The 26,583-nt window shown below is 43.3% G+C and overlaps 1 protein-coding gene across 2 annotated transcripts in view; it reads left to right on the forward strand.

Moving 5' to 3' along the window:
* The window catches only part of flt1 (fms related receptor tyrosine kinase 1), a 248,293-nt gene that overhangs the window by 180,185 nt on the left and 41,525 nt on the right, over nucleotides 1-26,583 (forward strand). For both annotated transcript variants that reach the window (XM_078545377.1, XM_078545376.1), the window contains exons 18-26: nucleotides 1,167-1,271; nucleotides 3,277-3,390; nucleotides 5,633-5,721; nucleotides 6,877-7,027; nucleotides 16,481-16,578; nucleotides 17,371-17,493; nucleotides 17,594-17,705; nucleotides 21,696-21,795; nucleotides 25,504-25,609. In XM_078545377.1, the coding sequence (XP_078401503.1) occupies nucleotides 1,167-1,271; nucleotides 3,277-3,390; nucleotides 5,633-5,721; nucleotides 6,877-7,027; nucleotides 16,481-16,578; nucleotides 17,371-17,493; nucleotides 17,594-17,705; nucleotides 21,696-21,795; nucleotides 25,504-25,609 (998 nt within the window). The remainder of the gene's footprint in view (nucleotides 1-1,166; nucleotides 1,272-3,276; nucleotides 3,391-5,632; nucleotides 5,722-6,876; nucleotides 7,028-16,480; nucleotides 16,579-17,370; nucleotides 17,494-17,593; nucleotides 17,706-21,695; nucleotides 21,796-25,503; nucleotides 25,610-26,583) is intronic.

The raw sequence follows: 26,583 nt of genomic DNA on the forward strand, positions 1-26,583 counted from the left end.
TTTCTTAAAGGTTAATGAAGTAGCAAGTAAGGTATTTCACAATTAACCACTTCTGCCAGAGAAGAGACAGGTATACCTCTACTCACTTACCAGACTTGGCCTCTGAATATGTTCCCAAACTTCTGTGAAACTGAGATCATGGGAATCCACGATGTGGGCAGTTCACACCGCTGGCCCTGTTCCCTCATGTCTCTGTCTTCTAAGCAGTTGATGAAGGAGCTCCAGTATCTGTGTCTCAGCTAATTTTCCAGCCTTTCCACCACAACAGAGTTATGGTGGGAGTACAGTGGGAAATGTCAGCCCTCTGCTAGCTATTTCCTCTTAACTGGATAAATTACCACTCTGTTATATTTCAATGGGTAGGCATAGTCCATTTATTAGACTGGAATTGCTAAACAGGTAGTTGCAAATAAATTTATACCATAACTGTTTGCTGGTATTCGCTCCAGATACAGTAAAATAGCACTCCCTAATGGTACTGATTTACTAACTTTCTTTAAATCTTGACATATTCCCTGAACGCTAATTAACAAACCTGTAGCTGGAGTGTATCATGATCTTCTTGTTATTAAACGTTTCTTGCTTATCAGTTGGAGGTGAAGTTACTCGTGGCCAAAAAAATAATGGAACCTCTTACTCTTACACAATCCATTTGAACATTTTTTTCTTTTTTACACGTCAGAACCTGGAAGCATCAGTTTTCGTACAGCTGACTGCTAGACTTTATCTTGGTGTTCTAATCAACCATGTGGGGAGTTAAATATTTTCAGCAGTATTTCACATCTCCCACTCATTTGTGAGGTTATATTTCAACAGTTTCCCTTCACTGCTGTTGTTCTAATTTCCTTGCAGCTAACTACTTTTAGTACAATTATTGCCACCAGTCTTAACCTATCCACTTTTTAACAAGATGATAGGAAATCCCTATTTAGAGGTCTGATGAAAGCATTGCTTCAGAGCCGACATTTTAAGATTTCTGTTATGGTGTCTACATCTGAAAAGGAAACCAGTGCAAAAATAACTACCAAGTGGCTGGAACACCAGCTTATTTGAACGACTACACTAGTGCTCTGAGGCTGATTATTGCTTTGTGAGCTTTCAAGAGAATGGGAATGATTCTATTTGAAGTTGTCTCTTAGCTTTGCTTTGCTTGTCTTGATCAACAGGTAAAGCTCTTGGCCGTGGGGCTTTTGGGAAGGTCGTCGAGGCTTCTGCCTTTGGCATCAATAAATCATCCACATGTAAAACTGTTGCTATTAAAATGCTAAAAGGTAATCTGACTCTGATTTTACTGAATTGTGATAATAACTGTAAAAGTATGATTAAGACATACTTGACAAATGTTGAATAATTTTGCTATTGTATCATGTAAGGAACAAATCTCCTTATTGACTAAATATTTGTAAGTGTTTGAAATTCTGCTGCAAAATACTTTGGCCCCAAAATTCTTCAGGTTGCAATCCTTACAGTGAAGATGGGATTGCACACAAGGATGACTTCCATCACTGGCCCTGCTTGTGTGCAATCAATTGTTTGACACCTTATTTACATGGTGTACATGGATACAAGCAACGTTTTAGGTGCATGTGTAGTGTCTGCTTCCTTCTGTAAAGATGGCCTTAGTATCCACCCATCCATGCTGTAGGGTCACCTACTAACCCTCCTTACTTTAAAAAGATCTTCAGGGAGTGTGATCCTGTGGAGAATGGTTCACTTCCACAGGGTCCACAGGTCAACCTGAAGAACAGAAATCCCTAGTTCAGCAAGGCCGCTCCCTGGCTTCGCTTCCTGACCATCATTTATCCTGCAGTGAATGGATGGGGGTTTCACCTTTGCAAGACAACTAGAGACCTCTCAGAAATGGCAACAACCTTGGCCAGAATTTTACGCTCCCTCCGGTGGCAGGTCCCGAGGCAAGGTGGGTGGGGGGGAGCGTGAAATTGCATGGACGGGATTCCCTCCAGGATTCTGCCTGCCCCTACCTGGTCACGATTTTACGCTAGGGTGGGCAGGGCCTCAGACGGGAAGCCCGCCCTTACCTCAATTAAGGCCACTTAAGGGCCTTTTCCTGCCCGGCCTCAATTTTTAGGGTGACGGGTGGATGACAGATCAGGGGGGGCATACCTAGGCGGGTGTGTGTGGCGCCTCCATCAGAATCCCCCTTCTGACTGGAGGCACCCTCCCCTTAAGGCCCAGTGACCTCCGGACCTCCGGATATCCCTCCCCACTCAGCCTATCTCCCGGGACACCGATTGCCACCCTGGTGACCTCCGAGCCTTCCCTACCCTCCCTGCCCTGGGTGCCTGTTATGTTCTACTATGGGGTCGCTTTGCTCACAAACCGGTTACACGCTTATCTGTCGGCAGGTAAGTCGATTACAACATACTACAGACGCAGAGACCAATATGAAATGAAGCATATGCTATTTATTTATATAGACAATAGAGCATGCTTGACATAACATAACATGATCCATGCTTTACCAACTAGACCCTACTCTAGACTAACATTAACATGGTAGCCCACGCCACACAGCTACTGGGTCTTACAGTCATGTGGTCAATCTGCTCACATTCTCGTAAAGGTGTATTAGGCCTCAGATCACTACAGTGCCCTGCCATTTACCTCTCTTCCGGTTCCCGGCACTTAGTTCCAGGGCAGCTCCCTGCAATGCCTCTTCCAGCTACAGCAGCGTTGTTCCTGGAGGGACTGGAGATCTGCAGGCCAATCTGATTGGCTGCAGCTCTCCAAGGCAGGACTTCCTCCCGGTGACGGGTGGAAGAGTCGCTTTATGCCAATCAACGCCCATTAGAGCGTAAAATGGCATTGGGGCTGCTGGAATCGGTGGGGATATGTTCCCCGCCGACTCTTTGGATGGCAGGGGCTGAGTCCCCGCCATCCTGAAAATTTAGGCCCTGGTCTAAATGTGTTCCTGGGGATTCCACCAATCTATTACAATTACAGTGGAAGACCAGCAGAACCCCTGTGCAATATTGAGGCCTGTGTGTTTGCCATATGACACCTGTATCTTGTATGGAGAGGAAAACAAAGTAAAGAATGCAGAGATACAGTAAAATAACAAATGTTAGTTTTGTTGTTAGCATTACAGAACTATTCCAGTTCTTTATGTATGTGTTTCAGATTTGCATTTTATATCACTATGTAGGACAATTAAAACCTTTACTTGTTTATTTTTGATGGGTAGGATTTGAAAATGCCCAAACTAAAAATTACCATTCTAGTTCTTTAAATTGTTTAATATTATCTTCTTCTCAGAGGGGGCCACAGCCAGTGAATACAAAGCTTTAATGTCAGAACTAAAAATCTTGATTCATATCGGACATCACCTGAATGTGGTGAATTTGTTGGGAGCATGCACCAGACATGGAGGTTAGTAACATTATAACTGTATTGACAGCATATTGTAATTTAATAATAGCACAGAACAAAATCTTCATTAAGGTTTGGCTGCAAAGTGACATTTTACTTTGTTAGAAGAAAAACCTGTAGCAAAGTAAATCAGTGTGGAAGATCCCCTCTGTTTGCTGTTTATAGCGCATTTATCACCTTGCTCTGAATAACAAACAGAAGAAATCTTGAGTTATGTGTGAAAATGTTTTGCTTTTTAAAAGGTGCTATTCTGTTAGAATTCCTGACAATATGCTATTTATCAGTAACAGTAATAATTCAAATAGGCTTGGCAATACTACAGCAGATGCTTGAGGCTGGGACAGTTGACCCTTGCTTTAATTACCTAATTCTAGTTTTGCCTGTGGATTAATTTATTAGGGTAGGTTTTAAGAATTGGTGTATTACAGGTCATGGATGCCAGCTTGTTTGCCTTATTGGCAGTGCGCAAAAGGAGGGGTGTTGGAGTAGACCCTGGTGGAGGGATGGGGGTGTTGCATTCACCGTGAATGTTGTTTTGGAGGAACACTTCTGCTACTCCTGAATCCACACAAAGGTTTACTTTCAAATATTTCTCAAAAGCTTACATTTAGTTGGTGGCCGCATGGGCCATTTTTCATTCATTTCGGTGAAAAAGAAAATTATGTGGCATGTAAAACAGGCTGCTGATTCACTGCCCCCAGTTTTATGCTACTGCCCAAAGCCAACTTCACCCACTATATTTGTTGTATGCATAGAGAAAATATTGATGTTAGCTGAAGGGCATTGGGAACATTTACAGTTTCAGTTTAGGTCCCAGGCCCATCCTTGCTTATTTGCTCCCAGTCCCAGCTCTATTGAATGGTTCATCACTTTGCAAAGGTTAAAGTGAAGAATGAGAATCAGATCAGAGGGGTGGGCAGTGACAGAATTCTTTAGGTGAGCACACGCCCTTTCACCTGCTAGCATCATGCCAGGCAGATGAAGAAAATGTGATGGGAGGATACCATGGGAAACTATGACCAGGGATGTCAGTATTATTGCTTGCTCTTTTGTTAGTAACTTAAGCAATCAAATCCTCACCATTATCTCTACCCGTAAAGCTCAAAGGCATATTATGCACTGTACAAATATATTGGATAACAATAGTAAGAAATGCATGTTCTAAAATAAGGTCCTTCAACATTGATGTGAAAAATACCCAAACCTCTGCTGCATATCCAGACCATGATCTTCCTCAGGTCAAGACCCTGGTGGTTATGCTAGGATCACTCTCACCAGTGTCCTCTAACACTAACCCCTCCAGACTTCATGGCTGGAATTTTTTGTGGAGACCGTGGCCATGACCAAATTTTCGGGTCATCAGGCAGTTAATTGTCTGGGGTCGTGGCTTCTGCCCCCATCTCTGCAGTACTTTTAAAAAAAAAATTCCCTTTTTATGGGTACCAGGCTGGACCCCAATGGTGGTGGACCCACTTTAGTCAATCTGCAGGATGGTATGCATCAATTCACTTGATATATTTGCCTCCTTGGACTGCACTAGGCTAGCAAGGTCTCACGGTTTAGCACACCCCAGTCTCAGTTCTGTCCCTCCCCACACAACATTTGTTCATGTTCATGTAGGAGAGGAACAGAAATTCAGCATTTCACAGTGAAAGATTAGGTATTCTTTCCCAGATTTTGGGTCCCTAATTTTATAAGTAACATATAAGCCAATTTTTCTTTACACCTCCCAAAGCAAATAGTTGGCTTCTCAATTAGATGCCTTGAGTTTTGCATTACATCTGAGATTGAGCATTGAAATATGAAGTTCCTCTGCTTCGTCTGTGAACCCAAAAACCCTGCCAGTTCTGCTTCAAGAGGTGAGCAGCTGAGAATGCTGAGAGTAGAAGGGGAAAGAGGAAACTTTATGTATCACTGTCTGACCGTAGAAACATCATACACAAAGGGAATAGCCCCATCAAGGCACCAGTTGTTGCATGTTAAGTTTCTAAAAATACATTTTTAGCAAGAACAGTCTTTAGATCTTGAAATATTGGTTAGATTTGTGAATCGGACACAAAGCCTCTGTATTTTGCATATTGTCAAATCATAGGGACCACACTCATGATTTAATGAGGAATGCAAACAGCAAGAAAGGCTTGTTGATAACACAAACTTAGAGAATTACTTTGTGTCTTATCCTAGAGTATTATTTTAAAGAGTTAAATTGGATTTACATTGTGCCTTATTTTTCTATACACAGGTCCTTTGATGGTGATTGTTGAATACTGTAAATATGGCAACCTCTCCAACTATCTGAAGAGTAAGAGGAATAACTTTGTGCTGCATAAGGTGATTGCACCATAAAGATCTTCATTTTTGAATTATTGAGATTCCAGCTTAATTAACATTATAAATCGAAATTGATGTCCACAGGCAGTATTTTCATTCACAGCAGAGAAATTCTCCATAATGTGTCTGTTCCTGGGTTGCCACTTACCAGCAATTTTAAAACTTAAACTATAATAACAGGGAGTGATTGAGGGACAATATTAAATATTCAAAATTGATTAACCCTGATTTCTTTTCTATTCAGTACCTGTCATTGGCATGAGTAGGAATTCACCGATCAGAGAATCATATACCAGAACTTGTGTTGTACCACTTTCCGGCACAGAAATTTGTTTAGGCACCTTTCAGGCATCCAATTGTCACAGGGATAATCCCTGCACCCAAAGGAGGAGGCATAAGGATTGTGAGAAACTGGTCTTCAGGCCCCATCTATATAACTAGGGGCCTAGTCTCTTCTGCTCCTCTTGGCTCCACATAAGTTTGATTTTTGTTATTAATTAATCATCACAATGGCAGTTGCTGGCTGGGCCACATCCACATCAAGAAAACCTTAGCAGTGCAGGCTTTACACCTGCTCTACTCAAGGCATCCCAAATTCACTGAGTGACCCTCAAACATGTGTCAGGCCCACCATTAGTATATGAAAAAGGCTTAATGCCTGTTCCAGGGGCTTCCTTGGACACTGCAAAAATGATCTGACCAAATTCCAACTGGGACATTTTTCAGGCATCCCTGGGGCACACATTACACTCTGAAACTGGGTCTCATTCACACCAAGGTTTTGTGATGTCCACAACTAGAAATGTTTCAGTGGTGCTGGAAAACCACTTATGTCACCATAATAGATAGAGTTGTTTATCTGGTAAAGTTACACAGTAGCTTGTATCTAGTATTCACTTTCCAGAAACCGAATTTTCTTTCCTAACATGAGCTCATTTCAGTTAGTTTAGCACTGACACCACTGAAGGAGTTAGTCCTCCATTTAACTCTTTCCCTTGGCTGCATTGTGAGCTGCCATGATTGAGAGGGCTGGAGACAGGTAAAACACAATAAAATGTAAGACATTCACTTTAGTAAAGAGCTGCTGTTTATTTTCAAAACATATTGTTTTTATAAGTTTGATAAGATTTCTTCCTGTGTTCTATCTGTGCGTAGGAAACCACACTGCAGTCAGACCCAGTTCAAGAAAAGGCCTCCATGGAGGGTAAAAAGAAAAGGCTGGCTAGTGTCACCAGCTCCGAGAGCTCCACAAGCTCTGGGTTTGATGAAGATAAAACTCTAAGTGATGTTGAAGAGGAAGAGGAGGGTAAGACCCGATTCCTTCCTGATTTCTTCCTGATTTACAGCCTTCAAAGTTATTTTTACACCAGACTGAGTATCTTTGATGTCCTTGCTGATTATCTATGTAATAAACATCCGTGGGATATTCTTAATAGGAGGAGGCACACCTTTCAAGTTTGGAAAGGAATAAAAATACATGGTGTGCTATGAATGACAATTATAGTTCTTATCAGATTGTCTCTAGCTTTTCAGAACAGTAGGGAGGAAACCTCACCTTATTATTTTGCCACTAATTGCCGTGCGAGGTGAAAGGGTGTTACCGGGAGTAAGCGAACATCAGCGGTAGTTGCAGCTTTAGTGTTGCCTACTAGTGGAGCTTCACCAGATGATCAGAAATTTTTCTACAGTGCCCTACCAAGGGAACAGCCCGTCAATGATGACAATGTACTGGGGAAAATTCAGATCTGAATGATGGGTTTTATAACTCCTCACTGGGTCCACCAAAATATACACAGTAATTTATCCATCTCAAATCGTCATTTCAAATCTCTATAGATTTTGAGCAAACTTATGTTTCAGCATAAACTGTACTATTTGTAACAAAAACAACAGAGAGCCTAATGAGTGTTCAAACTCTGATGACAACTGGTTTCACAGAAAAGCATATTATACCCTACCTCAATTAAATAGATTATATTGATTGCCAGGCTGATTAATCAGTATCAGGCATTGTTGATTAGTGCTCAACTTCACGTATGAGCCTAAGGCAGTGAGTGTCATGGGTCTGGTTGGTTAAAATATGACACGTACTGCTTAGGCGAATACATGGAAAATGGTTTGCAAGCGTAACCCTAAGCTTCTAGTCACTTGCTACTTTGATCCCATTCCAACCTCTCCAGCCACTTCCTCCTTCAATAAAACTCAACACAAGCTCAAGGAACAGCAACTTATCTTAATGCTAGGCACCTAAAGCATTAACATTAAGGTTAGCTGCTTCTGATCTTAATCACTTATTTTCTCTTGGACATATTAGGACAGTTTAATGCTCCGCTGCTGGTGGATTGAAGGTTGCGGGGGGTGGGGTGGAGTGGTGAGGTTTTTAAATCCTGTGTGTGGCCTGCCGGCCATCTTCCTGCCCATCCCTGCCCCCACCGCAATTATACCAGTGGTGCAATTAATGGCCACTTAAGGGCCTCATCCCGTCATCATTAGCATTTAACCAGTGGCGGGAGAGGCACACACTATTTGGGTTTTGAAATGCAATCATTACTACATGTCCTAGCTGGCTTGCTGTAGCCATGTGAGCTCCGCAGGTAGCTATCTCACATTCAGTTCAATAAAGACATTGCATTAGAAATGAGTTTGTAATACACGTCAAGTGACCCAGCCCAGCAAGTTTCTCTGCGGCAGTGAAATCCCTCCTTAACGGACCCCTGGGGTCATCGGAGGGTCCCCCAAAGCTTTACTCCCACCCCCTCATGGTTATCTCCCACCATGGTCTCTCAAATCCTAGGAACCAGCCCCTCACCAGAGCCTGCCAGCTTGACACCCGGCGAGGCCCCCAACCATACCTAAATGATCCAGTGCCACATGCTTGAAGTGCTGGAGAACTGCTGGCCTCTGACTGGCTGGTAGCTCTCTGAGAAAGGACTTCCATTTCCCAAGGGGCAGAAATCCCGCCTCCAGTCAATTAACAGCCAATTGGGAATCTGGCACCTTCTACGATTTGGCCAATTATAACTATTTACACCTCCTGCGATTCCATCTTTTGTTTCCATGTTTCTCCCATTATCAGCTCTTTTTACCTTGCACCATCATTTGTTTTGTGATTTAGTCACTCTTAGCTTCCATCCTATCACAGATCTTTCCCTTTTATTCTTCCCCACCCCACAAACCCACCAAACCTCACCCCAAAATTCATTGGTTCTGCTCTTGCTTAAAAACAGTTTATTGGCAGGATCTTCCCATCGAGCTGAAACACTAATGTTGTTTTTCTCTTCATAGATGCTACTTGACATCCTGAGTATTACCAGATCTTTAACTTCTGCAGTATTAGACCATAAGACATAGGAGCAGAAATTAGGCCATTCGGCCCATCGAGTCTGCTCCGCCATTCAATCATGGCTGATAAGTTTCTCAACCCTATTCTCCCGCCTTCTCCCCGTAACCTTTGATCCCCTTACCAATCAAGAACCTATATATCTCGCTCTTAAATACACTCAATGGCCTGGCCTCCACAGCCTTCTGTGGCAATGAATTCAATAGATTCACCACTCTCTGGCTAAAGAAGTTTCTCCTCATCTCTGTTCTAAAAGGTCTTCCCTTTACTCTGAGGCTGTGCCCTCGGGTCCTAGTCTCTCCTACTAATGGAAACATCTTCCCCACGTCCACTCTATCCAGGCCTTTCAGTATTCTGTAAGTTTCAATCAGATCCCCCCTCATCCTTCTAAACTCCATCGAGTATAGACCCAGAGTCCTCAAACGTTCCCCATATGTTAAGCCTTTCATTCCTGGGATCATTCTCGTGAACCTCCTCTGGACCCTCTCCAGGGCCAGAACATCCTTCCTGAGATACGGGGCCCAAAATTGCTCACAATATTCTAAATGTGGTCTGATCAGAGCCTTATAAAGCCTCAGCAGCACATCCCTGCTTTTATATTCTAGTCCTTTCGAAATAAATGCCAACGTTGCATTTGCCTTCCTAACTACCGACTCAACCTGCAAGTTAACCTGAAGAGAATCCTGGACTAGGACTCCCAAGTCCCTTTGCATTTCAGATTTCTGAATTCTCTCCCCATTTAGAAAATAGTCTATGCCTCTATTCTTCCTACCAAAGTGCATGACCTCACACTTCCCCACGTTGTACTCCATCTGCCACTTCTTTGCCCATTCTCCTAACCTGTCCAAATCCTTCTGCAGCCTCCCCACCTCCTCAATACTACCTGTCCCTCCACCTATCTTTGTATCATCTGCAAACTTAGCTAGGATGCCCTCAGTTCCTTCATCTAGATCATTAATGTATAAAGTGAAAAGTTGTGGTCCCAACACTGACCCCTGCGGAACTCCACCAGTCACCGGCTGCCATCCTGAGAAGGACCCCCTTATCCCCACTCTCTGCCTCCTGCCAGACAGCCAATCTTCTAACCATGCTAGCACCTTGCCTCTAACACCATGGGCTCTTATCTTACTGAGCAGCCTCCTGTGCGGCACCTTGTCAAAGGCCTTCTGTAAGTCCAAGTAGATAACATCCATTGGCTCTCCTTTGTCTAACCTACTCGTTACTTCCTCAAAGAATTCTAATAGATTTGTCAGGCATGAATTCCCCTTGATGAAACCATGCTGACTTTGCCCTATTTTACCATGCACTTCCAAGTATTCTGAAATCTCATCCTTAATAATGGACTCTAGAATCTTACCAACGACCGAGGTCAGGCTAATCGGCCTGTAATTTCCCGTCTTTTGCCTCACTCCCTTCTTAAACAGGGGGGTTACATTAGCGATTTTCCAGTCCTCTGGGACCCTCCCTGACTCCAGTGATTCCTGAAAGATCGCCTCCACTATCTCTTCAGCTATCTCCTTCAGAACTCTGGGGTGTAATCCATCTGGTCCAGGTGATTTATCCACCTTCAGACCTTTCAGTTTTCCTAGCACCTTCTCTTTGGTAATGGCCACCATACTCACTTCTGCCCCCCGACCCTCTTGAACTTTGGGGATGTCACTCGTGTCTTCCACCGTGAAGACTGACGCAAAGTACCTATTCAGTTCCTCCGCCATTTCTTTGTTCCTCACTACTACTTCTCCAGCGTCATTTTCCAGCGGCCCAATGTCCACTTTTGCCTCTCTCTTATCCTTTTTATATCTAAAAAAACTCTTGCAATCTTCTTTTATATTACTGGCTAGTTTACCCTCATTTAACCTTCTCCCTCCTTATTTCTTTTTTAGTTGTCCTCTGTTGGTCTTGGTAGGCTTCCTAATCCCCTGGTTTCCCACTGCTCTTCGCCGCATTGTATGCTTTCTCTTTAGCTTTTATGCTGTCCCTGACTTCCCTTGTCAGCCATGGTTGCCTTGTCCTCCCTTTAGCATGCTTCTTCTTCCTAGGGATGAATTTTTGCTGTGTCTCCCAAATTACTCCCAGAAACTCCTGCCATTGCTGTTCCACTGTCCTTCCTGATAGGCTCATCTCCCAGTCAATTCTGGCCAGCTCCTCCCTCATGCCTCTGTAGTTGCCTTTATTCAACTATAATACCGTTACATCTGTTTCCAGCTTTTTCCTCTCAAATTGCAGGGTAAATTCTATCATATTATGGTCACTTCCTCCTAAGGGTTCCTTCACCTTAAGCTCCCTTATCAAATCTGCCTCATTACACATCGTTAAATCTAGAATTGCCTGTTCCCTAGTGGGCTCCACCACAAGCTGCTCCAAAAAGCCATCTCGTAGACATTCTACAAATTCCTTTTCTTGGGATCCACTACCAACCTAATTTTCCCAGTCTACCTACATATTGAAATCCCCCATGATCACTGTAACCTTGCCTTTCTTACACACCTTTTCTATCTCCTGGTGTATCTTGTGCCCCACATCCTGACTACTGTTCGGAGGCCTGTACATAACTCCCATTATGGTTCCCCCCCCCCCCACTTTCTAGTTTAAAGTCCTGTTGACCACTCTATTTACCCTTTTCGATAGAACATTGGTCCCAGATCGGTTCAGGTGGAGACCATCCCAACGGTACAGATCCCTCCTGTTCCAATACTGATGCCAGTGCCCCACGAAATGGAACCCCTCTTTCCCGCACCACTCCTTTAGCCACGTGTTTACTTCCCTTATTCTCACGTCCCTATGCCAATTTGCACGTGGCTCGGGTAGTAATCCGGAGATTATAACCCTTGAGGACCTGTTCTTTAATTTAGTTCCTAGTTCCTGATAATCCCCAAACAGGTCCTCTTTCCTAGTCTTACCTATGTTATTTGTCCCGACGTGGACCACAACAACTGGATCCTCCCCCTCCCTCTCCAATATCCCTTCAAGCCGGTCAGAGATGTCCTTCACCCTGGCACCGGGCAGGCAACATACCATGCGGGACTCTCGATCCTGCTTACAAAGGACGCTATCAATTCCCCTAATTATAGAATCCCCTACAACTACCACTTGTCTTTTTGTTCCCCCTTCTTGAATGGCCTCCTGTGCCACGGTGCCGTGGTTAGCTGGCTCATCCTCCCTACAGCCCTGTTCTTCATCCACACAGGGAGCAAGTACCTCGTACCTGTTGAACAAGGTCAAGAGCTGAGGCTCCTCTGTTCCTGAACACAGGATCCCTCTACCTGCCTCACTTGCAGTCACACCCTGCTGACCCTGACCACTGACCGGACTTGAGGTACTTAATCTACTGGGTGTGACCGCCTCCTGATACAAAGCATCCAGGTAACTCTCCCCCTCCTGGATGTGCCGCAGTGTCCGGAGCTCAGACTCCAGCTCATCAATTCTGAGCCGGAGTTCTTCCAGCAACCAACACTTGCTGCAGATGTGGTCACTGTGGCTCGCAAGGGGATCTGCCAGCTCCCACATCATACAGCTACAGCACATCACCTGCCCAGCCATCTCTACTTAGATAATTAATTTATTAATTAGCTTTGCAGTGTTTTTTTTTCAAATTTTGTGCAGATTTCCTACCAACCAATCAGGTCACAGCTTTCCTGTGCTGTCACTTTTTCAGTTTTGGCTTCAGTTACTCTGTGCCCCGAGGTCACTGCTCCGGTGCTCCTCCCTCCGAGTCTGCTCCCTAGAGAAAAGGCCGCGAATCCCCAGGGTAAGCTAGATTTATACTCACCGCTCCGGTGCTCCTCCCTCCAAGTCTGCTCCCTGGATTTACTCACCAATCAGCTGCTTTTTCTTTAAAATCCACTTTCAGAACAGTGTCCCTCGCAGGTCTGGTGCACTCCTGAAGGCACAGCCTCTTCCTCTTTTTTTTTTTAGGTTTGAGGAGGAGGGAGGGATGGAAACACTACAGCAATGTAATGTTTGGGGCTATTCCGTTCTTTGACAGTGGGTCTTCCTCGATTCCCTCCTGAGTCGTGGTGGCTGCGATGACTTCTCCCAGAATGCTTCAGTCACTTCTCACCAGCGCCTTCTGTTGGATCCTTTTGTTGATGATGAGTGATTACTTGGACATTGTACCATTGAGCAGCTGGTGGCAGTGAATCTGTACCCTGGCTTGAGTCTGGGAAGAAAGGAGAAAATTGGAATGGCGGGGCTAAATTTCGATATGGCAATAGGAAGCAAACTACCAAGACAGGTACATGATTGTGTTAGAATGTAGGGAATTGTGGGATGGCAGATGTCAACTTGAGGATAATCAGAAATCTACAAATGGTTTTTATTTTATTATACCTTGATGTTTCTGGGAAGCAACAAGTTTGTTAATCAGAATAATTCCTTGCACTATCATCTAATTTGTTGAAGGCCAGTTGTCTGGATAAATTAATTGAAAACAGTTTTAGAAAATTTTATTTGTATTTCATGTTGATGCATGTGAATTAATTGGGACAGTTATGCAATTGTAGTGCAGGAGATGTTGACAGAACTGCTCAAAAGAGATGTCACGATAAAAGGAAAGGCTAATGATCACCAGGGATACTGAAGAGAACAGAGCGTCAGAAGGAATACCAATGCCATCACCATCGGAAGAATTTAGTTGTTTTGGACAATCATGTTAATGGTCCAATGTAGGGGAGTACACCAAAAGGCTGTTTGAGTTCTTTATGGCAGTACTGACCCCATGCTTCCTGTTAAATCAACATTATTGTTGGCCAAGAGAGAAAATGCTGCAGATGGTTGAAATCTGAAATGAAAACCAAAAATTCTGGAATCACCCAGCAGGCTAGGCTGTATCTGTGGAGAAAGGAAAAACAGCTAATGGCCGGGATTTTCTGTGCCCACCGGCGCCAGTGTGCAGTGGCGTGAGCGGACAATATGGCGCGATCAGTTTCACAACGGCATGAAACCAGCTTGCGATCATTCACTCAGCCCATCGATGGCGGGCCACGTTTCCCACCATCGGACATCGGGAACCTCATTGTAATACATCTGCATATTATTATTAGGCCAGCCTGCCGGACTCATCCCCCCAGCTGGATTGTCCGCCACGTCAGCGGGAAAACACACTGACGTATTTCACAATAGCACATAAGCGACGTGCAGCTGGTGGGCTGCACTTCACTCAGGACTTCGAGGTTTGTCTGTCTACCTTGCTTCGGTCAGCAACGGCAATCATCAGTGCCAGTCTTCACAGACAGCACCACATCACTTTTAGGGGGGCTCATGGGCAAGTCTCTACTTACCAACCAGCCATATGTGGGTTTTCAATGGTTACGGGGCTAGGGCTTGCTTGGCGAAGGGGGAGAAGCGGCCTCAGGCAAGGGAAGAGGCTGCAGGACAAGGGCTGTACAGGGGAAGGAGGGATCCCAGGGTGTGTGTGGTGGCACATGTTGATCTGTGCAAGTGGCCTCAAGATAGTGATGCCTGAGGAGGCAGTCTCCAGAGGAGATGGACATGTGAGGGTTTGTGAGAATGCCCTTGAGCTGGCTGTGAGTGAGATGCCAGTGAATGTGTGACGGGCTTGAGTGTATGAGTTTAGAGTGATGAGTTGGTTGCTTTACCCTGGCTGCACGGATGAGATCATTCATCCTCTATCTGCATTGAATAGCCAACCTCTTCTGTGCAACATTGGCACTGATCACCACTGACATCGCCTACCTAGTCTGGTTGGTCACCCATCCTATGGCCAGAGCGGGAGTAGTGGATATTGCAGCAGGCCTCCATGGCATCCAAAAGGCCCTCCAGTGACATGTCAGTAAACCAGGGGGCTGCAGTCCTTTTGCCTTTCGTGGGCACCTTCCCTGCAGTAGTCCTAGGCTGGAAGTACTGAGATGTCTGTGCACGTCTGGACTTTAAATATGGCACCTGGCGTGATGAAGTGGTGAGGTGATGGTGTGGCAGGTGAATGAGAGCCCGCTCACCATCGAAAAGGCGTGTTTCCTGGGAATGTTTTATTTATTCTTTCACGGGATGTGTGCGTTGCTGGCAAGGCCAGCATTTGTTGCCCATCCCTAATTGCCCTTGAACTGACCTTGCTTGGTCATTTCAGAGGTAAGTTAAGAGTCAATCACATTGATGTGGGTCTGGAGTCACATGGAGGCCAGACCAGGTAAGGATGGCAGTTTCCTTCCCTAAAGGGCATTAGTGACCCAGATGGGTTTTTACAACAATGGATGATAGTTTCATGGGGGAGAATTTTTCCTATGGCGGGCGGGCTGGATGGGAGCGGGCAGGGGCGGGCAAGAAGTCAATTACCACCCGCGATCGGCTGCGCACCGCCATTTTAGGTGTGGCTGGTAGCGCTTAGCGCTACCTGTGCAGGCGGGGGGGAGGAGGAAGAATCGGGGCCTGCGCTCTTTCACGCATGTGCGCGCAAGAGCGCAGCATTCTCCCTGAGGCACAGAACCGCCTCAGGTAGATTGAATGGATTAGAAAACTTTTTAATCAATAAGGTTAAAATTTATTTAAACATATCCCCTCTTGTGACAGTGTCACATGAGCTGGGACATGTTTGTGAAGTTAGGAAAATGTATTTATTTATTTCATAAAAGCTGCAGGAAACCTCATCCCGCCCGTGGATGAGGTTTCCTGAAAAACGTGAAGGCCGCTTGGGCTCTTCGCCTCTCAGCGTTCTTAACAAGTTTAATTACTTTTTAATGGCCTTAATAGGTCATTGACAGTTCGTCTGTGCGCCCGCCGAATGAAATATCGAAATGATGCGCGGTGACTTATGGACACACGCCTGATGTCATCGCGCGTCATTTTACGCATCGGCATATTGGGCCCGCCCCCGCACACCGACGGCAATGTTCTGCCCATGGTCACAATTATTGAGGCTAACTTTATATTCCAGATTTATTAACTGAATTCAAATTGAACCCTTGTCCCCAGAGCATTAGCCTGCGTCTCTGGATTACTAGTCCAGCAACATCATCACTATGCCAACATCTCCCCCATAACTAATGCAGTGGGTGTGGGATAATACGGCGTGAAAAGCCACCATTGCGGCCGGCATGTAAAATGACGTTTTACCAGCCCGCTACTGCACTTAGTGCAAATCTGGGACGATTCCACCCAATGTTTCAGGCATCTCCCATCATCTGAACATTTTGCCAGAATTATTTTTGTTCACATCCTGGTTCAAAGGAACAATGGTGTTCAATGGAATTGGTGAGGTTTTCCTGCCGACTACAGCCTGTTAAAGTACAAATAACTGCTAATATGGATTATTTCCATTTCCTTTATTAACTGAAAATTTACATCAGCACTGAAGAATTAAATCTTAAAGCTCTCTATATGGTGACTGCTTTATTACTGAACCATTGTTTGCAGTAACAGTTAAAAATTAACAGTGCACCCCTCTTTTTTAAAAATAATTGGTAGATGCTGATGACTCGCACAAACAACCAATTACCATGGAGGATCTAATCAGTTACAGTTTCCAGGTGGCCCGAGGCATGGAATTCCTGTCATCGAGAAAGGTTTGGATACAATACTAAGTGAAATTCGGAAACTCTGGTTCAGTGAGATTAGGAATTATTACTCATCTATCCAGTTTGTCATATTAATATAAAGACTAGACAAATATAGCAAAATCCAGAATGTTATGATGAATAATCATTCAATACTTCATTCTAATTATAATACTGGGAAAGTGGCGCTCAGCCACTTTACTGAACTTCTGAAATCCAGGTAATGTAGGCACACCCATAGTGCTGTTAGAGAGCGAGCTCTAAGGCTATGACCCAGCAACAGTTATGCTCCACTCAGTATCTGCTGTATCATCCTGTGTCCATTGCTTAACATTGTGTATGGGAGATCCTGTGCTTTGTTATGAAGCACTATGAAAATGTCATGGAAAGACCACAGTGCAAATATTCACATTTGTTTTCTTACCTGTTGTCCGTTTGCCAATTTGGAACGTTTATGTAAACCAAGCTGAAACACTTGTTTCAACCATTTAGAGGCACAGTGTGTGGCTGGACATGTGACGCCCAGCTCTTCCTCACACCCAGACCTGCATTGAATGATTATTACATTTAATGACTTGCTTTCAAGCTGCGATTTCTGAAAACAAATACATTTCTTACGCATGTTCTAAGGAACTCAAGCAGACTTCCTACTTATTTCCCCAGGAAAAATGTTAAATTATTATTTTTTGTATCATTAAGGAAGAGGTTTTACTAAAAAAGCTTCAGTATAAATAATGATGTCAGGAAATTCGTGGCAAAGATTGAGGAAATGAGTTTGAGAGCGCAACTCTTTTATTACAGTGCATCCATCGAGATCTGGCAGCAAGAAACGTCCTTTTATCTGAGAACAATGTAGTTAAGATCTGTGACTTTGGACTTGCACGAGATATTTATAAAGATCCTGATTATGTACGAAAGGGAGATGTAAGTTCATTTAATTACATTGCTTGTAACTTAAGAATTAAAAATGAACTTAAGTAAGGAGCTGGTCATGTCAATAATTGTTGTTCATCACTACTTGCAGGCAAGGCTCCCTCTCAAATGGATGGCCCCCGAATCTATATTTGACAAAATTTACAATACTCAAAGTGATGTCTGGTCTTATGGAGTTTTGCTGTGGGAAATATTTTCCTTAGGTATGTTGTAATATCTACATCTATCACTGACATTGAGGTACAGGATACTTCAGGGCTGCACATGTATGATTGACATACAGGGATGTTCATTTTAAAGTAAAATCAGGTTCATGAACATGGGACAATATTTATATAGACAAATAGCAGGGGATTTCAATTCCTAGGTCAGAACCCCGACCTTGTGATGACTCCGGATCCTGACCCTGCACTGGCATGAAAACATGCATGTGCCGCAATTTTGACACGCAAAGTGCTTGTCCGGCCCGGAGTCGCATTTGCTTCCAATTACCGACAGCAGACGCAGGAAGATGGGAGGATCAAGCCAATTTTAAAGAGCGAGTGGCAGCCATGACAAAATTGGAGCATAACCTGAGCAGATTGCAGCGGGCAGGGAAGGCACCCATGCTACAAATAGGCAGTAGGTCCATAAACTTCCCAAAGGGAAAAGACAGATTAACATCTCAGATGCAGATGCAGTCAATTCTAACAGTGGCAAAAGCTTCCATTTAGAAAACACCTTTAAAGTGGAAAAACTTCCAAATCAGGGGCATGAGGAGAAATAAATACAAATCCAAAGGAGAGGTAAGGAATGGTGGCCATGAAAGGGGTCTGCATTTTAAATGTTAGCCTGTGCTTTCTTTTTCAGATGTTAATAGTGTGTTACTAGCATTTTCTGCTTTTATTTCGGCCTGCATTGAATCCTATCTCTCTAGTGTATATTGGTGAGCACAACTTATCACAGAATCCATCTGTTAAAAATTTGGGCTGAGTCAGAATTAATGGTGCTAAGGATACATGATCAAAATGGCATTTTGATGAATCAGATCTCGGAACCAAATACAATTCACATTCCAGAACAATACCAGTCATGTCATTTACGATTTTTGTTAGCTACAAAAATTATGCCAACCAAACACATTCAACCAAAAAGTATGGTCAATTCTATATATTCCAGTCTCTATTAAACTTAAACATGATGGCCCCGATAAACCTTCTGGCATATTCCAACAGTAAGGTAGGTTTGGAGTGCAGTGAAAATCCAACAATTAGGAGAGAAGCTGAATATGCCAGATCACAACCTGCACTTCTAATTTTCCTAGGATCTTGTTTAAGACAGAGGCAGGAATTTTCCAGGCCCCCCCCCGCCCCGCAGCCAGAAGATCCTGCCAGCGTGATGAGCTGGCAAATTCCAGCCAGAATGCCTATCTGCCTCTGATGTGGCCTCCTTCATCTCAGCCTGAAGGTCTGGGAACTCCCATTCCAAGGAATGCCCCAGCCCTGCCAGGGGGCTACCAACCACCTTCTGACCAGTGGAAATGAGACCCAACTGGAGGTTTAGGCCTGGCTGCTAGCATGGACCCCTGAAGAATACAACCACTGTGGTAAAGAAAGTGGTCCCCTTCATGGCTGCTGACCACCTTTAAAATTTCAAGGTTTCAAAACTTCAGGGACTGTCCAATGCTAACCCCTCTAATTTGCCTGAGATGAACCTAAAGGGTGTGGACTCCCATCAGAAATATTGAAATGAGAAATGTCTCCTTGAGCCCAAATAATCTGGAGGGGTCATTGGAAGCAATTCCTAGTGAGTTGATCCCAGCACTTAGGCAGGAGTAAAAACCTTTGAATTTTCAGGCCTCATCCAACAGACAGTAAATGTAAGGAATTATTCATTATCCGAGGCTGATATCGAATAATTCATAATCCTAGTGCAATAGACTGTAAGTATAGAAAAATGCATTAGTCCATATTGATAATTTATTAATTCTGACAGCCTGTTCTGTATGGCTCTACATAATTGTCAGCTGTCAGTCTTTTAAGCAGACAGCCAGTTGATTCGACTCACTTGGCATCTACTAAAATAGCTTTTCTGCTTCCTGTGTAGAGCAATTTCTGGCATATGGGGTATTATGTGCTGTATGAGTCTGAATTGTTCTCCATTTTAAAATGACAAATAGTGACTATAGCTAGGATCATCCAGTGCTGTGAAGTGGGTTGGCTATTTAGCCTAGGCCATGGATGTTCACCACTGATCAATGGAGAGTGGGACCGAAAAGAGACTGGAGCAGGTTTGGGATGAAGGGTGGACATTATAAAAGTATTGTGGAATAACCAATTAAACTAGACCATGGGATACAATTAGAGTGAGGAGAGTTATTGATTCTGTCCTGTATCTGTGTATCCAGGACCTGGTGCATTCACTACCCTTCATGTAACTGTATTCGTGGGCTTGGTTTACTTGGTCCTTCCCAGAGGCTTCCTGGTTGCCCTCATCTGTTCAGCTCTCTCCTCTGCTTCATTTCCTATTGATCTGCAATGCATAATCACAATCCAGACCTCATGGGATTGGAGGACAGATGCTGGCAGTCAATGTTTGTCATTTTAAAATGGAGGATAATGATGGTTCATTCTACCAACAATCCCTAGTCTGACAGAAACCACTCTATTCATCAGTGTCATCCAAAGCCAGAAAAATTATTTTAGTAAACGCCTCAAGAGAGACCAAAATGAAGGCGGGTGGTGTGATGAGGCAAAAGCAACTGGTTAACAACTGTTCACTTTAGTATACTTGAGTATAACTGGTGAAATATTGAGTATATTTACAGTTTAAGCCATGACATGTTTTAAGTCATACCAAGTTCATGTCCTACTACACTCCCACGTAGCTGCTTTTCATGTCATAAATAAGGTAGTTGGCTTTCAGTTTTCACAGAAAACAAACTGAATTCCACCATGTAATGCCAAAAGCATGACTAAAAATCCAGAATCCAAGGGCAGAATTTTCAGGTTAGCGTGCGAGCGCGCGCCCGGCCCACTCAAGTGTAAAATAGCGCGTGATGATGTTGGGCAAGCGTTCCGACGTCATCCCACGCTCGTGTGATATTTCGGTCAGCGGGTGTGCGCAAAAGTCGGAAGTGCACCCGCCAACAATTAAGAGGGTAATTAAGCCCATTAAAGTTGTAATTGTCCCCAATTTTTCGTGGTCCATTCAACCTCATGGTTGGCGGATGAACAAATCGGCCAGGCGGCTTTTCTATTTTTCATGAAACCTCATCGGAGGGTGGGATGAGGTTTTTGTTATTAAATAAAAAAAATCTATGGGCAGAATTTTTATAATGTATACGTTCAGGTGATTGTGATGCTTGGACATTTTTATTCTGATCTTAAACTCTCTATTTAATACTTTTGAAGTCTTCAGCTCCCTGAGACAGCTCTCTGCCTTCAGGGAGCTTTCATTCAGCGCTCGCCTGTGCCTGCACCTTTGTCAGTGCCCACCCTGGCAGCACTGACCATTTCAATGTCCACTTCACACTGGCTGGCCATTAGTTGGCCAGCAAGTGTGAAATTGCGGTCGGGGGCTGATCATGGTTGGCAGTCCATTCCCCGGCCGATCCTGGACCCGCTGATCGCGTCCACCGACCTGAAAATTCTGCCCCAAGGTACTATAGAGGATTTTAACTTTTCAGTTGTCTTAAAGCCTTGGTCTTAGGCCTTAATTCAGGACTGTTTTTCATTTATATGTTATTATTTGAGTTGCCGTCTATTTTGAAGCTGTCAGCTTTTGTGGATTTTTTAGGCTGGTGTGTACTGGTCAATGCAATAGGACTTTGGGTGGTACATATCTGCACTAAGCCATGAGAAAACATTATTTCTTGACATTTTCTATATTGGATTCTTGAAATTCAGCAATTTCACTGCAGTGATCACTACCTCAAACATCCCAAACATCTGCACATTTTCTTGATGGATGATAATGATGAGGAGAAATGTTGACATTTTTGCCATCCTGCCCACTAATTTTACTGAAATCCATTTTTGGGAATTGTCAGATCTGACACTGAAAAAAACATTCAGCCCAAAGGTAATTGTTAAAGGCAGATCTCAGCTTTACACAGTATTCTTATAAGTTGCATTTATAGTGAAAATGACAGAATTAAATGTTGCTCCTGCATCTATACTTAAAATATGGATTTATCTGCATGTTGGATTCAGGAGCATCACCATACCCAGGAGTTCAAATTGATGAAGAATTTTGCCGACGATTAAAAGAGGGCACAAGGATGCGAGCTCCTGAATATTCAACTCCAGAAATGTAAGTGGACTGATAGAGCAGACTACAAAAAACCAAGGTCCATCTCACATCCTGATAATTGCATGTTACAAACTCTGATTCAGAACTGAACTACACCCTTTCTACTCACTGTAATCTACCTGAATTAGTGACTAAAGAGGCCTTAAACTGAATGGTTCCAACAAATTAACGATTGGCAAAGGTAGAAATGAGTCAGTTAATTTACAGTTTGAGTACATATTATACATCTGTATGTGTATAAGTATGATGTATGATGTAACACTAATAAAAATAATCTTGATTATTATTCACTTAATGTAAAGTGGCTTTATGGTACTGAATAAGGAAATTAATGGCTAACAGTAATGTTCAGTATCTGCTAAAGAGTTAACAGCAAGATGAGTTTCTTCTACAATTTCAAAAATTGGCATTATTTTCATTAAAACATTGTTGTTATATGGGGTGATTTGATAGTCATGTCTCTAATTATGAATGGTTGCGACAGAGTAGATAGAGACAGACTGTTTCCACTGCTAGACTGTCAACCATGCCTCAGTTGGTAGCACTCTTGCCTCTGAATAAGGAGGTTGTGGATTCGAGTTCCACACCAGAACTTGAGCACAATAATTTAGGCTGACATTCCAGTGCAGTACAGTACTGAGGAAGTCTGCACTGTCAGCTACCATCTTTCGGATGAGACAATAAACTGAGGCCTGTTTGCCCTCAAAGGTGGACATAAAAGATCCCTTGGCACCTGCACAAAAATAGATTATCTGGTCATTATCACATTGCTATTTTTTCTGTGAGTTTGGTGTGCACAAATTAGCTGCTGCATTTCCTACATGACAACAGTGATTACATTTCATGATTACTGCACTGGCTGTAAAACGTTTTGGGAAATCTGGTGGACGTGAAAAGTGCTTTTTAATAAATGTAACTCTTCTTTTAAAAGAGGCGGAAACATAGATAAAAGATTAAGTCCAAGGCGTTTATGGCAGAGAATAGTGGAAACTATTCATTATACAGAGTATGTGGAATGTACTACTGGGGCTAGTGGTTGAACGAGAGACTGTAGGAACAATTTTATCCCTGCCTGTAAACCAGACGGGCGAGCAGTTGAGATTGCTCGAGAAATTTACCTGTCAATGACCTGCTGCCTTCCCACAGTCTTTCATTTTAACCCGCTCTGTGAGAAGGTGGGAAGGAAAGCTGCCAAGAAGTGGCAGGATCCTTCTTCAAAGAGGCACATCAGGCTCCATTGTTATCTTTGGAGCCTGACTGTCATTTTCCTCCGTGACCTGAGTGGAGAAACTGTTGTAGCTTTTGTGAACTGAAACAACAGATCAGACAAAGATCAGCAGGCTTGACGTTTGGAGCACTTCTCTGTGCATATCATCCTAACCTCTGCTCAGCACTAATATTCCCTAGGCTCAGACTCAATAAAGGAGAGTTTTCAGAGAATTTGAACTGACAACATGGGAGGTCATTTGAATCCCCAGTGCCTGGGCCAATGATGTTGCTCTCTCCTGTAGTTCCATTCCTCCGAGTTGATTTTATATTCCTCATTGTCAAATATTTATCCCATTCCCTTTTAATTGATATTCTATTCTCTGCCTCAATACCCACTAATGGTGAAGTATCCCATGACCTGGCTCTCAGTAGAAGAACCTTCCTTCCCAACTTGGTTCTTCCACTGAGTACCCTCAGTCTTCACCCCGTTGTCCTCATTGCCGCCCATGCTTTAAAATCTACAGGTTTCACTTACCTTTCCCTTGCTGCTCCTTTCTTGGTGCTGCTTCCAATTACCACATTGTTGCTGTTTCTGTTCCACTGGCTCCACAGGACCAACTGCTCTGTCGATGTTGGTAGATGATTCAACTTGTTCCATATTGGAACAATAATATGTTCGCAGCTGGCGAGAGTGCAAGAAAAGAAAAGCTTATTTGTGTACTGTATCTAAGAATCTACATGCCTCTGTTGCCTCTAGACTCAACTACACCAACATCTTATTTGCTAGTCTTCAATTCTCAACCGTCCATAAACTTCAACTTGTTTAAATTTGTGCACATGTATCCTGTCCTAAATTCCGCTTGTTACTCACCACACCCTTATTTCCTCTGGTATGGGAGCTCAGAACAAGTAGACAACATTAAATTAGAGCTTGATGTCAGAAAGCACATTTTCAGACAAGGACAGTGGGAACCTGGAACTCTCCCTTTCAAAAAGCTGCTGAAACTAGGGCTGTGAATTACACAGGAGGGCAACCCAAACTCAGCAGAGCCCTTTGAACTTAGTGCTGAGTTAAAACAGACCCCATTTTGACTGTTGTAAGGGCCTTAACTCAATGTGGGAGTCACAAATTTATGCAGTAGACGTAAATACTCTTGAAGGGCGGATAAGATCTATATGACTGTCATGTTCTGAAGTTTTTTTTAAAAATCCCCCACTCTTTAAACTTTAAAAGAAAACAGGCTGCAGCTGTCAGTGAGAGTTAAAAAAAAAAGCACCATCTAATGGATTGCTTTGATTAACAGGCCTTCTGATGCTGCTTAGAAAAAAACCCCATTATCTTCTGGCCATGTAGTTTCAATGGAAGTCTTTGTTGACATTTCCGTAATGGCTATTATTATTATGTCATTATGAATGCTTGTCTGAGTTTCAAAAGCTATAATTACTCAACAAGGGGTTCTGAGTTCACAGTTCGATTGACAGCTTAACAAGACTATTAAATGATGAGCTTTCTTGATGTGGGGTCTGAATAAAAGTTTGCTTTTATAAAAGAGATTTACACTTGAGGAGATTTAAAAGTTTTGAATGGATTTTATGAATGGGAATTTTTTTCACTGTCAAGTGTGTAGGAGTGAGAGCTCTATTATAGTGTTAGACATTTATCTTTTTCATATGCACATGGCTCCTGAGGCCTGCCCATGGTGGATGCTGGATGAGTGGCTATGGAGATGGCATAGAGAGGTATGAGGGGCCGTGGGGGGTTTGTGTGGGAACATGAGTTGGCATTGAGTTGATGGAGGATATGAGGTGTGAGTGAGGGATGTGAGGGGTGAGGAAGAGACGGTCAACAGCTTCTGAAGGCATGAAGTCTCAGTGAACTGAGACAGGCCTTCTAACCAGCCCGCCTTGGTACTTGCCCACCCCCTTGCCTCCATGGTCAGTAAGCCCGACTCCATCTCACACCAGCCACCACCCCCAGAGAGAAAATCGCATCATTCAAAGTATTTTTACCTGGGTGGGTCCAGTGAGTCAGGAAATTTCCTGACTTGAGCTGTCCATCTTGGTAGCCAAAATCCAGCCCTAAGTCAATAGAATAATTCAAAACTTAGATATATTTTTTGTTAGGTAAGGGATATGAAGCATAGTTGGGTAAATGGAGTTGAGGTACAGATTAGCCAGAATCTAACTGAATGGCAGAGCAGGCTGAATGGCCAACTCGTGTTCCTATCTAGTGGTATGTAGCAGATTTTCCCCAACCTTTTAATGTCCTCAAAATATGAGGACCTCAGTTAATACTAAAACCTACTTAAGATCAATTCCTTCTCTGTCAAATCAAATGTGGTCTGAAAAGAATCAACTGCATTGAATTAGTTTGATTTCAGGACATGGTGTTTACAGATTGCATCTAGAATTTATTTTACATTGTCACTAAAAAAATAAATTAACATCATTGTTTATTTTAAAGTCAGACAATCTAATTATTTGTTGGGTCTATTCTAGTTATCAAACATTACTTGACTGTTGGCATGCTGATCCCAAAAAACGACCTACGTTCATTGAGCTTGTGGAAAGGCTTGGAGATTTATTGCAGGCAAATGCTCAACAGGTACTCAGGTTTTTTCTTTCAATGCACTGGATTTCTTTCACGGTTAGATATAACATTTATTAAGTTTCAGGTTCAAATTGTCATTTAAAAAATGTGATTTTCACGTTACCAATTTTTTTGGTGCTTTTAATTACAATAATTTTCTTGCAACTTAGGGCAGGATTTTACACGTCAGTGAGCAAGGGCGACGCCCACTTGCCAATGCGTAAAATGACGCTCAGTGACATCGGGGGGAACTCCCAATGCCACCGCGCCCCATTTAAATTTTCAGGAAGGCGGGGGCGCAGCAAAATCAGCTGCGCACCCGCCGACCTGTCAATGGCCAATTGAGGCCATTGACAGAGGCAATTAAGTAATTAAAGGACCTGCCCGTCCAACCTTAAGGTTAGCGGGATGAGGTTTCATGTAGCTTTTTAGAAATGTTAATAAAGTTTTTGTGAAAATTATGGACATGTCCCAACTCATGTGACATTGTCACATATTGAGACATGTTAGGGAAATTTTATTTTTCTATTTTTAGGTTTTTGAGATTTACAGCTGATCTCCCTGAGGCTGCACTTAGCCTTAAGGAGATGAGTACACTCATGCGTGCAGATGTGCGAAAGAGTGCACTCTCGATTTTGGGATTTCCCCCTCCACCTGCACAGGTAGCGCATAGCGCTTCTGTGCGGATGTCATGCTGGGCGGGTCTTAATTGGCCCACCCACGTAAAATGGCGCCGCACCCCCAATTGGGGGTGCCGATCAGAAGCGTGCTTGTGCATGCCCGCCATTCAACTTCATACCCGATGGGGGGAAAATTCAGCCCTTAGGTGTATCCAGTCAAGTGGATTATCTATATTTTGTATAATATATACAATGTAAATGCAAGAAAAAACATAATTTTGGGGAAACTCATATAAATATTGGCATAATTGATAATCATCTCAGCCACATGACATTGATATAAAATTATCATATTTGAAAATTAATTAT

This window comes from Cetorhinus maximus, chromosome 7, assembly GCF_964194155.1.
Source record: "Cetorhinus maximus chromosome 7, sCetMax3.hap1.1, whole genome shotgun sequence".
Taxonomy (NCBI): domain Eukaryota; kingdom Metazoa; phylum Chordata; class Chondrichthyes; order Lamniformes; family Cetorhinidae; genus Cetorhinus; species Cetorhinus maximus.